General features: G+C 36.5%; 1 protein-coding gene across 1 annotated transcript in view; it reads left to right on the top strand.

The window, feature by feature from the left end:
* tln1 (talin 1) overlaps nucleotides 1-16,332 on the top strand; it is a 91,615-nt gene that overhangs the window by 19,412 nt on the left and 55,871 nt on the right. The window contains exon 2 of the mRNA XM_058788357.1: nucleotides 14,486-14,648. Coding sequence (XP_058644340.1) covers nucleotides 14,519-14,648 — 130 coding nt within the window. The 5' untranslated portion in view covers nucleotides 14,486-14,518. The remainder of the gene's footprint in view (nucleotides 1-14,485; nucleotides 14,649-16,332) is intronic.

Genomic DNA, 16,332 nt, shown 5'->3' with positions numbered 1-16,332 from the left:
GTCATATGTGTGTCTGTGTCATCAACACGTATGTCCATGAGGAGACCACAGTGAGAACAACCTCTGACCTTCCTCAAGCTCTTTCCGTTCTCTGCACTTGCTCAATTACAGTTCTGGACCTGCAGGAAGTGTGTGTGTGTGGCTGAGAGGTCTTGTTCACTAAAGCGGTCAGACAGATTGAGTTACAGGAGCTCTGACTGTGATCTGGTGCCTGCATTGTCTGCTGTGACATCAAAGGACTGAGATTTCTGATGTGTTCGTGAGGTCTGGGATTTAGTTTGTTGAACCACATTGCCGTATCTGCAGTAACTTGGAGTAGTTTAGTGAAAGCAAAAGTATACTCAGTAGTAACATACCACAAAACCCACTTATGCATTCTGGAGCGTGAGAAACATCACATCACAACGGCTGTATGAACACTAGTGGTGCACATCACAAGTGTGATCGGAAAGGTAACAACACCAACTACTGCAGTATGTTGCACATTATGCTGGTCACAGTATATTTGGCATCAGTCTGATATTGGAAGCAGACAGTAAACTCTCTTTCAATACCAGTTCTTTTCTACTGTACAGTATATGTTATAATGTTCAGTTTCCCTTGATAACATAAAAATCATCAGTTGTTGTATGGCCCAGACGTTCTGTTTTGATGTTTTCCTGTTAGTGTGTTCTGTATGTGTTGATGTGCTTCATTTTGTCAGATAGAGGAGTGTGATATGCATCATTGGTGACCATAGCATAATTATTCACTGTGTTCATTTACTGTGTTTTTACTCTGGTGTTTGCAGTGTCTCAGAGCAGCTCGATTTGCAGTAAATGTTGCTCCACGCAAACTCCATGTCTGCATTCATTTGGGAACAACCATCTTTAGGTATACCTATGAAATCTGTTTTAGTTTTTCCCAAATTCAGTGTTTTTTTATTTGATTGATTAATTAATTAATTAATTAATTAAATGTGGGGAAGTCGTGGCCTAATGGTTAGAGAGTCGGACTCGTAATCCAAAGGTTGTGGGTCCGAGTCTCGGGCCGGCAGGAATTGTAGGTGGGGGGTAGTGTTGTCACGGTACCAAAATTTCTGTATTCGGTACCAATACCAGTGAAAATCCACGGTGCTCGGTACCAATTTCGGTACCAAAGCAATACACAAAAACATGCTAATTAAAAAACACACTAGAAGTCAAACAAAAATAAAATGTACAAAAATCAATGCCATTCTTTATGCTTATTTAAAATTGTGTTTCAAGTTTTTCCACAAGTAATAAAAGTATGGAAAACTGTAAACAAGATTCACCCAAATTTAATTTGTCTTTTAATTAATGAAATTTAAACATATTTTATTTTTTGGTAGGCCTAAATAAAGGGGGTTTACTATTAAAATAAAAATATGGAAGAAATATTGTGTGATTTATTTATTTAAAAAATTACGTTTTATAAATTTTTTTAAACAGTAGTAGTAGTAGTAGTAGTAGTAGTAGTAGTATGACATACATTCTACTAAATAGTAGCCTAATATATTTCTGGCACAATGTCTAAACCAAACTTTTATTTTGACGGGTTGCCGTGAATACCTTTACCTTTTTGTGTGTATATGATATGACGCTGGTTTTACTAAAATGAAACGGTAAAATGCTCGTGAAGTGACTCTCAGAGCAGTTCTGGAGATGTTGTTTATGTATTTATGTCCTCATTTAGACGGCAGACACTGAAATCACCTCGACAGCGTATGTAACAAAACCGCACATCTCTGCCATTCATTCATTCACACTGCGGGATTCATATTTGAATCGACTTTTGCGGCTTAATATTAAAATATTAAAATCCATATTGCGATTTGTAATGACCTACTTTGACAAATTTCATGACATTCCGTGTTAAACTGTAAATTCCGTTTTTAAACTAGGTTCTGAGATTCCGTCCGCGTTTTCTGCATCGCGGAAATCAGGGCCGTACGCGTCAAGAACCGGGTTGACCGGGTACTCGGTACCACCGGTACTTAAAAAAACCTGGTACCGTGACGTTTTCATTTTTTTAGTACCGACTTGGTACCGAAGTACCGGCTCTTTTGACAACACTAGCGGGGGGAGTGAATGTACAGCACTCTCTCCACCCTCAATACCACGACTGAGGTACCCTCGAGCAAGGCACTGAACCCCCAACTGCTCCCCAACCAGGCACCGCAGCATAAATGGCTGCCCACTGCTCCAGGTGTGTGTTTACGGTGTGTGTGTGTTCACTGCTGTGTGTGTGCACTTTGGATGGGTTAATTGCAGAGCACAAATTCCGAGTATGGGTCACCATACTTGGCCGTATGTCACGTCACTTTCACTTTCACTTTCAATTTAATTAAAAATAAAATAAAATAAATTAATTAGTTAATTTTTATTTATTTTTTGTTATTTTCTGTTTAAACTTTTCTGGATTTTTATTCTGTATTAGTTTTTCTGGGCTCCATTTAATGGGTAAATTTAAATTTTAGTATAAAACATGTCTAATTAATTGAAGTCATAAAACATATACACTTTAAGAAATAATTTATTAAAATTTAGGGCCCTCTTAAATATGTTTTATGTTTTTCTCAAATTACATTTTATTTGTACCAAATTCTGTATTTTCCATTTTGATTTTTATGGATTCCATTTTAATGGTAATTAAATGGTAATAATAATAATAATAATAACAATTGTAATATTGAGCATCCAATAATAATTTCATAAATATTATTATTATTTTATATTTTATATTATTATAGCAATCACAAATTTCAATCACAGTTTTTATCCCCCCCAAAAAAAAATTGCAATTCGTTTTTTTTCTCCATAACGTGCAGCCCTATTATAACACTTTTAAATGAGACTCTCCGCGATCAGTGTGTGCTGCGTTACTGAAGGGATTTTTTGAGAACTTGACATGAGTTTGTATAATTAAAATGAACAGTAGAACTAGATTTTGATTAGGAGATTAGTTATGGCTCTTAATATCAGATATGAGTGTTTATGTAAACTGTTGCCGGCTTTGCGTCTCAGTAGCGGAAGTGAAGTTGTAATTGCAGCTTAGGTCAGGAACTTCCTCATCTGGGCCTGTCTAAACAGGGAGGGATCAGGAACACTATAAGAGAACAATAAAACTCAAGCCAAGAAGTAACTCTGACCTGTGCTAGAACTCTATAAATTGTCGGAATTTGGTTGAACTATAGAAATAGACATATTGTAAATGTCCTTTACTCGGTTACCGATATTTATAGACAGCTGAATGTTAGTCACACCCACCAAGCTTGATAAGTCCATACATTTGTTTTCTTTACATAAGTATCTGAACTGGACTCATCCGCGTTTACTTGTGATTTGTATTCCCTGCTTTTCCATGAGCTAAACAGTCCCTCCCTTCCTGAGCTCAGCTGTAATTGCACAGGATGTGTGTGTGAGCACGTGCTCCTCTGCGCCTGCAGATAGCCGAAATTCCCTTTTATGGCAGTGAAGAGCCTTTCAAACAGGAAATGACATCACGGCATGCTGGTCTAGAGTGGGAGCTGCTACTACTGCACTGCATTCCACACCGAGAGACGCCACACGCTGGGATCCAGAGCAGATGGGGATCGATTCCACCGAGATCTGTGCTTAGAGTGAATGAAAACTGGTGAAGAATGGGCCGTGCTGTGGTCAGGTCGAGCGTGGGGCGAGTTTGTCGTTCTTCAGGAGGATTCGTGTGTGTTTTGTCTGAGGGACACACGGCTCTGCTGATGTCTGGTGGCCGTTACTCACACATGAGTCAACAGACAGACTGTCAGTTTCACAGCTGCTCATGAGTGTTGGGTGCGTTTAGGAAATGAGCTGTTGGGAGTATTCACCACAGAAACATCGCTGCTTGACTCCACTACTTCTGTAATGTGACTAATTTTCGAGGGGAACAGGATGTTAAATAAAAAAAAAACAATGTAGTGTGGCACCTCTAACTGCAGTATGTAATTCAAATTGTTTGAATCTGATAAGTTAAGGAACAATAAAATGACAATAGATAATAAACTAATCAAATATTGACTGATAAACATATGGTCAGTAATGATTAAATACACACAGCTGTTCATGCATTGAATAACAATTTTACTAAGCTTTGTAGTATGTATCCTCATAGATCTAGAGTATGTATCGTGATATGTTTATTTTTTATACCTATTTGTTTTGAATTCATAATTTTGCAGCTTATATGTAATATCAAATACAGTCTACAATATTTCAGATTATGCCATGATTCAATCATAGAAATGCCATAATTATTAATTAATAGTGACCACGAGCAGTCAATTCTGTTTTCATTTCAATACTTCTGTTCCGTTTAATGGTTTAATGACATTTTAATAATTAATAAGGATGTCTAATCAATGAAAATGAAATGAAAATTTTAACAATAGTAGTGCTCAGTGAAGTGTTTTCTTCCGCCCCAGAAATTCTGTTGTCTGTTTATTTTAATTTTTTTCTTGGATTCTGTGTTCTGTGTTATGATTTACTACATATTTATTATTAAAAATAGTGATAATCACCTAATTGCATGAAACGTTTAAGAATTTATTTTATCTTTTAAAACCCAATCAAATTAAATTTTTTACATTTTTGCCAACAGCAAAGGTTTGATGTGTAGAAATTGTGTCATAAAAATAATTATTGTTGTTATCTTTACTTTTAAACATTTTACATTTTATTATACAATAGTAATACTATTTCTGTCATCAAGCCAAACTTTATTTTTGCCGGTTGTAGTGAAGACCTTTGAGTTTCTATGTGTAGTAGATAAAACTGCTGCTTATTTACACCCAGAAAATATTTTAATAGCAGTCATTCTGCATTTTAATATTACAGACACTAGTCCATATCACAGTTTGATTGAATATACAGATGTTTGGCAAATTTTGTGATACTGCATTATTCAGTAAATGCTATTTTTGACAGGATTCTGCAATTCTGCCAGTGTTTCCACATTGTGCTGTGCTGTAATGGTTGAAGATCTGAGCTGGTGTCCAATGACACCGCTACTGTTCCTATCACTTTCTCAATAGCCAATGGGCAGTTGGCCCAATTATTGGTTCATGTGATCTGGTGTGAGTGTGGCTCGATCTGTCAGCACTCAATTATCTCGTCAGGCCTCGGCGTGTCACTTCAGACAGGTGAGAACTCGTCTCGTCCCCTCAAGACACACAGTGTGTCATTCGTGTTAGGTGTCCTGAGGGTAGTTAACATGCCTTCCCAGCTTTTGTGTGTCTGAAAGAGACCCTCTTTCTTCATCAGTCATCACACATTCTTGTAGAAAAGCACTTCTAGTGTCTGATCAAGTCTAGCATAGACAAATTTGGGATTATTGGGTCCCTCTCCAGACAAGAGATGCCTACTCAGATAGGAAGAGACCGCCAGAATGACACCCCAAAAATGAACATTTTGTCATAGTTTACTCACCCTCACATCGTTCACATCACCCTCACAAAAAAATTTGGTAGCCTGGGCTTTCAGTCTTAAGGGTTTGAAATGGCATAAGATTGAGTAATTGATGACAGAATTTTCATTTTTGGGTGAACTATGCCATTATTGATTTGAAATTGTGATAATAAAGTTCACAATTTTAACAAATTATTATTGCATATCTTTGAAGGATTGAATGTCTCTCCAGTGACTGGTTGTCGTAGACAGCACAGCTAGTGAGTGGATCAAAATCTGTCCACTCTGACTTGTCTGCGCTTGTCTGCAGCGTCCAGTTCACTTGCAGAACTCAACGTGGATATCATGGATGAGAGGCCGTTTGAGATAGTGTGAGAAGACGCGGTACCACTCAATCCCAATCACTCACAGTCACACTGTTCGTCTCACAGAAGGTTTTAAAATGACTGATCTGCTCTGATAATCTGTTTTAATCAATGGGATTTAACTCATCAGATTTATCTCTTATAGAATACACATCGTTATTTATACTAGATAACGTTAATATTACGACTTCTATATGCTTTCTGCACAAAATGCCCGGAATGCACATGTGAACGTGTCTGTGCGGCTCTGAATGTGTTCTTCACGCAACAACAAGCAGAACACAGCAACTACACTCTAAAGATTCACAGCATTTATTGTAATAGTGTTCTGATTATAATGTTATTTATATGACAGTCCCAGTCATAGTTATTAATATTCTGCATCATTGTTTGTGCTGCCTGCGCTGAGGAGATAATCACCGTAGTAATGAAGCGCTCTGTGGATGCATTCTTTTCATAACAACGCACTGAAACATGGCACTTTTATTTTTTACAGTCGTGTTTTCCATTATAATTTTGTGTAGCCTATATGACAGATTTTTTCTGCACATATTGCTCTTAGTGGTACCTTCCTTTTCAAAGTGATTCAAGCAATTTAACTATCATGGTCGTATGTGTTTTTGAAGTGTCTCAGCAGGGGGCGGGGTAGGCCAAGCGTATCGCGGTTTTTCGGTTCGGTTTGAATATGGTTACTCCCCTAATGTACTTACAGTTATTTGTGTGATCGGGCCTTAAATCTGCCCCTCACAGCATCATTCCCATCTGCGTAAATTTCACTCTCTAAGGTCTATTTGTTTAATTTCATATGCATAATGAGTTATTTCATCCATCCATCCTGTGTAGGGTCACAGGGGTGCTGGAGTCTATCCTGGCGTCTCAGGCCGTAGGCGGGGAAACATCCGGGACAGTTGTTCAGTCCACCACAGGCTTGAGTTATTTTAGATCATGTAAATGGTGGCTGTCGTTGGAATGTGTTAGTTTCAGTGTTATTCTGAGAGGTCGTTGTGGCTGTTATCAGTGGCGGAGAGAGTGACAGCGGAATATGTTCCTCACACACATCAATCTATCGCTTTTCCACAGCTGTTTCTGTTTGACATGAGCAAATACTTCACTACTGACCTCCGGACAAACTCATCACTCAGACTATTTATTCATTTAGTAGTACAAAACTAACAGTAAAAGACTGCAATCTAAACTAAATTACAGGACGAACATGGTCGTCAGTACTTCCTTTGTTCAAGGATTTCAATATTGCATGTGCATAACCTAATTAATATTCATAATCCTTGCTGTTTTATGACATCACTGGCTTTAACTTGGTATGTTGCTTGCGAGAGGATTCTGCAGTAGGAATAGTTTCGGGCCATTTAACACCGCATTGCCTACTAGGATGTCCTGTATGCTTGCTGTGTGTCTCGCATTGTCTGTGCAGCTCTGTACACAACGTACAGTGATTTCTGGTTTATTACATTGAGTGCTGCTTTTAATAAAAGGATAAATGTGTGTAGTGAGTGCCAAGTGCTTCTGCTTCACTTTAATTTAAGGTGAGGGGATGACCTGCTTAGGCTGTTTCCATGGAGATGACAGAATGAAGAATAAATTATAAAAAGACAGAAACTTTTAGGTCTTTATGCGAAATAAAGGTTTATAGTTCTGATAGCCTTAAGATCAAGGTTATTATAGTTTTGAATACATTTTTAATTCTTTTTATTTTAATATCGTTTTCAAATTTGCTATAAAATTCAGTTTAGTTTTTATTAGTTTCATTAATATTTTTTTTAGTGTTAGTTTAGTTTTTATTTTGTGAACACATTTTTATTTTGTTTGTGTATTTAGTTTCAGTTTTAATGAAAGTTTAGCAGAATCAACAGATCACTTCCAGAGCGAAGGCCAAAGAAAGACATAATTTAACCTTAGTGAGGCAAACGATTAGCGACACAAAATTAACGCATGCCGAGATTGATTAGATGGTAAAAGCAGAGCCGATCTTCCCTATACGCAGAATACGCAAGCTGCGTAGGGCCCCTGAAACACCAGGGGGCCCTTGCTCTCAAAGATGTTTTCATTTTAGTTTAGTTTTTGAATTTGGCCAGCAGTGATGAAAACATGAATGATCATTTATTTTAATGCGGTGCGCTGTCACACTCTGTACTAAAAATCAGTCAAATCACGTAACGTGAATGTCTTAAAGTCTCTTGCTCTTACTTGCCTCATTTGATGTCTTTTTTCTTATTTAAATAATCATGATATTGTAACTGTCGTGTCTTGCTCACTTTTCCATGAACAGCCGCGCATAAATCATAACTGGGACTAATTAGACATATTTGGGACATATTTGAATATGTTCTTTTCTTTATTTATGAAGAATTATAAGCGTGTGTATGATGTGATTTAGCCTATGCATATTTGTTCGAAAGCCTGGTAGAGTGATCACAAGATGCTAGGCCATGTTTTGTATTGTTTACAGAAAGGCACGTTCTCATTTTTTTCCTGTTAATTATCACGTTGCGCTGCGTGTTTTTCTTCAAAGCACCAACTTGCCTAATGTTGGTTTCATTGCTTGTCACATGAGAAAATAAATAATTTTGCCAACCTGATGTTGTAGAATAGGCTAATGCGGGTTCGGTTCGCGGTCTCTGTCAAACGGTTCTGGTCTGGTTCAGAAATAAATTAGTGCTGCTGTGGGATAACGGGTCGGGTGTTCTGTTAAGTTCTGCTGGTGCACGTTTACCAAACAGGACCCGTGCAGGACTCTGCTTTAAACTGCTTTGCGTCTCTCCGTCAGATGACCCCATGTGATGCGCCATTTACAGATAGCCTGTTTCCCTAAACTGTCCCATAACTCATATATTTTTCCACGTAATGATTACGAAAATGATTATTTGTTTTTGTTAATTATTATTTTATTTCAGTTAGTTTTTCAATAACTGTTGTTAGTTTTGTTTCGTTTTAGTTTTTATTTTTATTTTATTTCGGTTTACGAAATAGTTTTTTCATCAATCGTTTTCATCTTAGTTTAGTTTTCGTTTACGAAAATAACCTTGCTTAAGATACTGTGTAATGTATGACAGAAATACTCCTATTGCATAATATTGAATAGAATAGAAAGAAATGTATACTTTTATTCAGCAAGGATGACAGGATTGATCAAGAATGATATTTATGTTACAAAATGTTTCTGTTTCAAATAAATGCTGTTTCGAGTCTGGTATTCATCAAAAAATGATCATAATCGTGCCAGCTTCAGACACGTGATGCTATTAAAAGAGGCGTAGACAGAGTTTGTATATGAAGCAATAAGAAAACTTCACAACCAGTTTGTTTTCATGCTGCTGATGTACTTTGCGTTGCCTTTGACTTTATGCAGCGTTGAAGCTGGCTTATGTAAATGAATCTTTTCTCTAATGCAATAAGTACAGTGTACGTATAATACTTTTTTCAGTTTGTTTCCTGTTGCATTGCATATTTATCATGCCTTGTTGCTGCTGTGACTTTCACAGCATATGTAGTCGTGCGCTGGTGTTTCACACATCTGTCGCCACAGAGGTCGTTGCACTTTCAGTATAACGACTGATGAAGACGCCTGTAACTCCAGCTCAGCAGGTGCTGGGTGTGTGAGACTCTTGCATTCTTCAGTTGGGTCAAGGTCACTGCCTTAAGTACAGGATTCTCTCTGAGGCCATAAAATAGACTATACCACAACCTCACGTTGATTTTGGGCCAGGGTTTTTGTCCACTTGCTTTTTTCTCCCTCTAGTGATGGCGGATTTAAATACACTGTATATTAGCCCGTCTATCACTTAGTGCAGTTTTGCCTTTCTGTGAAATGAACCTGCATCTGCTCTTTCTTAATGGCATTAAATGACAAATGTGACCCTGGACCACAAAACCAATCATAAGTGTCAATTTTTTGAATTTGAGATTTATTCAGATTAAGCTGAATAAATAAGCTTTCCACTGATGTATGGTTTGTTAGGACAATTGGACAATATTTGGCCGAGATATAACTTTGTCCTACTAGACAACTAGTTGTCCAAAAGTTTTTAGCAATGCATATTACTAATCAAAAATTACGTTTTGATATATTTATGGTAGGAAATTCACAAAATATCTTTATGGAACATGATCTTTACTTAATGTCCTGATTTTTGGCATAAAAGAAAAATGGATCATTTTGACCCATACAGTGTATTGTTGGCTATTGCTACAAATATACCTGTGCTACTTATGACTGCTTTTGTGCTCCAGGGTCACATATAGAATCAATACAACCAAACGTAAATAGCAGGTCTGTTGCTCAGCCATCACATACACACCCACTTCATTAATAGCTTCCTTGTTCAGCTGTTTCGTTTCCTTCAGTCCAGACACGCACGTTGTTCCTGAAATTGAGCTGTAACCTCACAAAAAATGTTTTCAAACCGTACAACTAAACCATTTAATCTGTCAAAACTCATTTGAAGAGGCTCATATTATTAAGAAAACTGTCAGACTTGTTTTAGTATTTGTCAATAGATACCCTATTCACTTCAGTATAGGGACCAATTCTCACTATTAACTAGTTGCTTATTAGCATGCATATTATTAACATATTGGCTGTTTATTAGTGCTTATAAAGCACATATTCTACATCTCTAATCCTACCCGATACCTAAACTTAACAACTACCTTACTAACTATTAATAAGCAGCAAACTTATTGAAGCAAAAGTCATAGTTAATGGTTTGTTAATAGCATAATTGGACCTTAAAGTGTGACCATACTTTTTTATAATTAGATAAATAATTATGCCTACATAATACACAGATTAATCAAATGGATCACATTTGTTGAAAAAAGCCTCCAAATAAAGATAATTGGAAGCTATTACTGTGGGAGATAAAAGCACATGATTTATATTATAAAGAGTGATCAATATATAGTTTGATTTGTTTCCATATCATTGAACATGAGCCTGTCACTGGCCTACAGCCATCAGTCAAACATCAATCAAGCTCATCAGTTTAACTGAAGCAGACCAGGACCATCCAAAGGACACTGTTTTGCATTCCTTTTGTGCTATTGTTTTAATTGGTTTATATACGCATGCAGAAAGACAACTTTTCAACACATGCTGTATGAACGGCTACTTCCCTTTTCTTTGTCTGTGCTGCCTACTACCAGAAAAGATTTTTATCAGTTGCTTTTATCAATGTCATTTTATCACTACAGGCATCATTTTTTATTTGTTTTGTTTAGTTTGTCTGTATGTACAGTTACAGGGGTCATTCTAATAAAATGTGTGTGGTTAAAACGCGAGGCGCAGTGGAATGAAGAAAATAAACGCAAACGTCTTTTAAAACTTTAACTTGAGCGGCACATTTTTAGATCGCCGTCTCTTGTGTGAGACGCTGCTAAAGATGCCTGACCAAAAGTGAATGTTCTGTCATCATTTACATGTTTTTAAATGCTACTTCGGAAACCAGTGTAAAAGGTGCATTTCTGCCATTTCTACTGGACTGGAGTATAAAGCACTGCAACCATGTTAACCATATTTTTTCTCCTTCTTTCTCCTTCTCTCGCTCTCATAGTCTGTAACTTTGTGAAAACATGTGCAGTGATGCAAACAGTCAGACCACTTAGAATATGCCAATAAAATTTGAGGACTGAAACAAACTGTTTTATATAACTAGGAAAACAGTTTTTTTTTTTTGTTTGTTTGTTTGTTTGTTTGTTTGTTTGTTTTTCACCAAAAGTGTAATAACTGTGACTTTGACAAACTCTCAAATCATTGCTGTGTTCATTTCAGTATTCCAACTTGCTCAACAAAAAAAGCAACTCAGTAGAGTGAGTTTTGGACAGGTTTAATGTGGTTGTCCCGTGAAAAGCTTATGGAGGAGTGTTCGAGAAACTTTTCGAAAAGTGTTAAATTTTGCAATTTCTTTTGGTGACTCTAGTGGGATGGAAATTACGCACATCAGCTTTAACACAGACTAGTCAAGTAGCTGTGTTTTACACGCCCGTAGTGTCTTTATGCTAGGAGTAGGTTGTTCTATCAGACTTGCATTGTTTTCTTCCTTCACTTGTTTTGGTTTGGTGGGAGTGTTACACTGGACTATGAAGGGAATGCTGGAAGTATGTGGAGAAGTGTCCCTCCTCAGCTCCTCCCCCAAAACACAGACACACGACTCGTATCGGGCAGCTGGAATTCTTCCCCAGAGAGAAGACCGTGTACTGATCTCCCAATGAGCACACACACACACACACACACACACACACACTCACCCTCCTCAGGAATGTGTGTCCATTCTCTGCACAGCTTATAAACACTGCCATTCACACTAGATTTGTGACCGTGTTCTTAGGTTAACCTTACAGGAAATGAGCATCTGATAAAGGTTTAAAGGGCTCATATCAAGCAATATAAAAGTGAATGAATCAATAAATAAATAAGAGTTTGTATGTATTATGTGATGTACTGTAGCCTTCACAATCAGAATTTATGGGACTTCTGATTATTAAGGCGCAAAATGACAACATTTACAGCAGCTTTAAATAATTAATTAATAAAAAATAAAGAAATTTTTGTCATCTTTGCAGTGAAAATCCACAAACTGTCGACAAAATATAAAAAAATCTACAAATATAATTTATAGGTGATGCACCAAATGTTTTTTATAGAAACCTAAATAAAATTTTTCATTTATCAAAAAACTGAAAAAGAAAATAGTTTATTTAATAATGAATCAGTTAATCAAATTTATTTAAGAATCCACTCTTTCCAAATTCAAATTAAAACTGAGCTGTACATAAACATTTAAATTTCACATTTATGTCAACGTTTTTAGATTTTGCTGAAGATATTTAACATGCAGACTTGCTAATAATACTAAATCATGGTCATGAAAAATTCAGTTTTGAATGATGAATGTAGGTATAATTTTATCTTTTGCTCCCAGAATTCTTTATTTTTGTTCCTGACCAATGATTGGTTCCTGTTTTCATAGATTCTGTGTGATGCGGATGTGCAGGAGTACTATGTTTGTCTCGTTTCTTCTTTGCTATAACAGTAGTTTCTGTTTCTTCTTGCATCCACACCTTTATATTTTCTTCTTCCAATGACAGCTCATCTTCATCTCATTATAGTTCACATTTTCCATAGTAAGTGATGCATTATAGCTTCTATCCCATATTGCTGTTGTTTAGTCTTTGCCAGCATTCCTCTGCTTCACCGAGGTGTTTTCCCAAAGCTGGGGATTTTTCTTGGGTATGTACAAGAAAGGATATGGAAAAGATAAACACACCAAAAACTTCTGAGTGAACATTTTGGCTTTTTGAATATTTTTCTTATTTCTTTAATATATAGTGTTTGTCTTTTACTTGACATTGACTTCATGTAGGAGGCTCTTGTTTTCTCTCTCTGATGTTCTCTCTGATTTGGATTCTCTGTTGTGGTATCATTTATGTGATTGCATCTTGTTTTGCTCTTGACGTACAGACTTGTTTTCTTGCAAACAGAGCAGAGTAATTTAAAGTGGTGTTAGTGGACTTTCATGTAGGAGTTATCGTGTGAAGTTGTGCTTTTGCCTTACTTGACTAGTATTTAAAATAGTTCTTTAAGTAAAAGTGAAAAAGGACTTACTTTGTTCCTCGTTTCTGGTAAAATCTCTGAGTAAAATCCCCCTCTTACAGGGAAGTTCAGCCTCTCTGTGTCGTTTTCTCACGCATAATTGCATCGACAACAGAAAAGTGTGAGAAAACACAATGTATTTTATATAACTTGTAAAAAAAAAAAAAAAAAAAAAATTGAAGTATTTAGTTACTAAACAAAGCAGGATAGTCGGCGCCAATAGCCTCGTGGTCGTCGTTAGCGCAACTGTGCTCATGGTGACCTGAGTTCGAGGTCCTTTGCCGATCCCGCTCACCTCTCCTCCCAGTAATTTCCTGTCTGCATAAAAATAACTTAAAAAGAAAGCAGGATAAACTGTAACTGTTGTTTGATAGTTGTTTAGTGTTACTTTTAGTGCTGTATAACGATTAATTGCATCCAAAATAAAAGTTTTTGTTTACATTTACCTATATATATATATACCTATTATATATATGCTATATATAAATGCAGTGTGTGTACTGTGTATATTTATTATGTATATATAAATTCACACACATGCATGGATGTATTTAAGAAAAGTGTTTTGTTTCTATATTAAATGTATTTATATGTTATAATTATATCAATAAAAATATATACATGTAAATTATGTATACATGTATTTATATACATAATAAATATACACAGCACACACATATATTATTTAAACAAAAACGTTTATTAATTTATTATAATTTATTTATTTATTAATCGTTGCACAGCACTAGTTACTTTTACACTGTCCTGCAATCTGTTTCATAATTAAGTTTTCTGTGATGCTTTAATCAAGAAGTGAACATTAGATGTGTCAAACTCAATTCCTGGAGGGTCGCAGCCCTGCAGAGTTTAGTTCCAACCAGCTCCAACACGCAAACCATGTAGTTTTCAAAAACGCCTGAAGGATCTGATTTGCTGGATCGGGTCTGTTTAATTAGGGTTGCATCTAAACTCTGCAGGGTTCCGGCCCTCCAGGAACTGAGTCTGACACCCCTGGTCTAAATCATCAATAATGTCATCCTGTTAGCCTGAAAAGAGTGTTGAGAGATTGTGTGGTGTTTGTTTTGCAGGAGTAGCAGTGGCACAGATCCGTAGTGTCAGTCATGGTGGCGCTGTCGCTGAAGATCGGGGTGGGGAATGTGGTGAAGACCATGCAGTTCGAACCCTCCACCATGGTGTACGACGCCTGTCGCATCATCAGGGAGAGAGTTCCAGAAGCACAGCTCGGCCAGCGTGAGTTCGTCACCTGACACTCACAACCCTGAAAAGAGCCAAATTCAGACAAAAGGCATTGCAAGTTCTCATGTGAATGAAAGTGTTAAGCATTTGATGGCTGAAATATTCACAGCTCATGTCAGATTGATCAATTGTAAAATTTAACGCACAATTACTAACTTACTAATATCATATTTCCACATAATCAAATTAATAAAAAAGTAAATTATTTGATAACGCTTTAGTATAGGGACCATGCTAATTAGCATGCCTATTATTAACATATTGGCTGTTTATAAAGCACATATTCTGAATGACCATATTCTACATCCCTAATCCTAACTACCTTACCCCAACTATTAATAAGCAGCTATTTAGGAGTTTATTGAGGCAAAAGTCTTAGTTAATGGTTTGTTAATAGTGAGAAATGGGCCTTAAAATAAAGTGTGACCAATTATTTTAACCTTAATAAAAATACATACCCGGTGACTAACAATTTTTGTTATAGAATACACTTGTTTGAGCACAGTTTGGACGTTGGTTTCCTTTAAATTATTTTCAAGATCTGTTAATTTATCCATTGTTCCTTTCATTATGGCTATAAAGTCATGCAAAAATGATATTCAATCTCCAATTTAACAATATTATTATTGTACAGAGCACACAAGTACCTGAGAAAATAATTGAGCTGAATCCACCGTCGCTCGTCACATATCACCATCGCGGCACGTTAGGACAAAAACTGATTAACTGGGAAAAGATAACTTTCATCATATGTTGTGCCATTGCATCACATCTGAGATCCATCTTTGGGTTTTAGTTAAATTGCGCATACATTTTTTTTTTATCAGACTTTAAATCAGATCAGTAAAAAATCAGTTTGTCAATCACTGTTAGTCTTCCTCTATCCCACATTTAATAACTTCTCCCACATTTCATAAAAACTTAATACATAGCCTACAGCTGTCATGGGCAGAAACCCTAGTCAAATTATCCATATTTGGCTAAAATCCCAGCATAATATCTCTGATTTTGGTTTCCCTTTTTAGCATTTGTTCCACCCAAATTCTCTTCCTTCCAAAGAGTGAAGAGAGAAAAAAATGCCAGAGAAGCCAATACATACCACAGAAATCAAGCGTAAATCTAGTTTGTGCTGCGGCGCTATAATGGGCCTGTATCAGGGTGCGGCTGGGTCCCAGCTGTTATGTAATAGTCCTCAGTACCACTCTACATACTTGTCTTAACCTGTGAGTCATTCGTCTGTTTGACAGACTGCTTTCGTCCAAACTCAACAGTTTATGTGGAATGTGTAGTGGTCTTAAATAGCTCATCTGTCAATGTTGCCACATTACATTTGGAGGACACTATCTGATCCCTCCGAGGAAAAAGCTCAAATTCTTTCCTGGCAATCACCAATGAAAATTATAGTCAAAGTGTTTACATAAACTGAGCAGTAATCTGGGCTCAATTTTAAGTAAAACAATTCGTATTTTCTAACTTGACCTTATCACTTAAGGAAGAAAATCAAAGTTTTTGGAAACCAAATAGTGTCTCTAGTGCTTGAAACTGGCTTTTTTTAATCCAAAACATGTAATTTATGCAGGGCTCAGCGATAAGGATTTTTTTTTTTTGTTTTCTACAAGCCCAGTTGGAACAGTGGCTCTGCCACAAAATAAAAATAAGTAATTGTTTTCATTGTTTT

The sequence above is a fragment of the Onychostoma macrolepis genome, chromosome 10 (assembly GCF_012432095.1).
Source record: "Onychostoma macrolepis isolate SWU-2019 chromosome 10, ASM1243209v1, whole genome shotgun sequence".
Taxonomy (NCBI): domain Eukaryota; kingdom Metazoa; phylum Chordata; class Actinopteri; order Cypriniformes; family Cyprinidae; genus Onychostoma; species Onychostoma macrolepis.
This window is presented reverse-complemented; position numbering and strand designations above follow the sequence as displayed.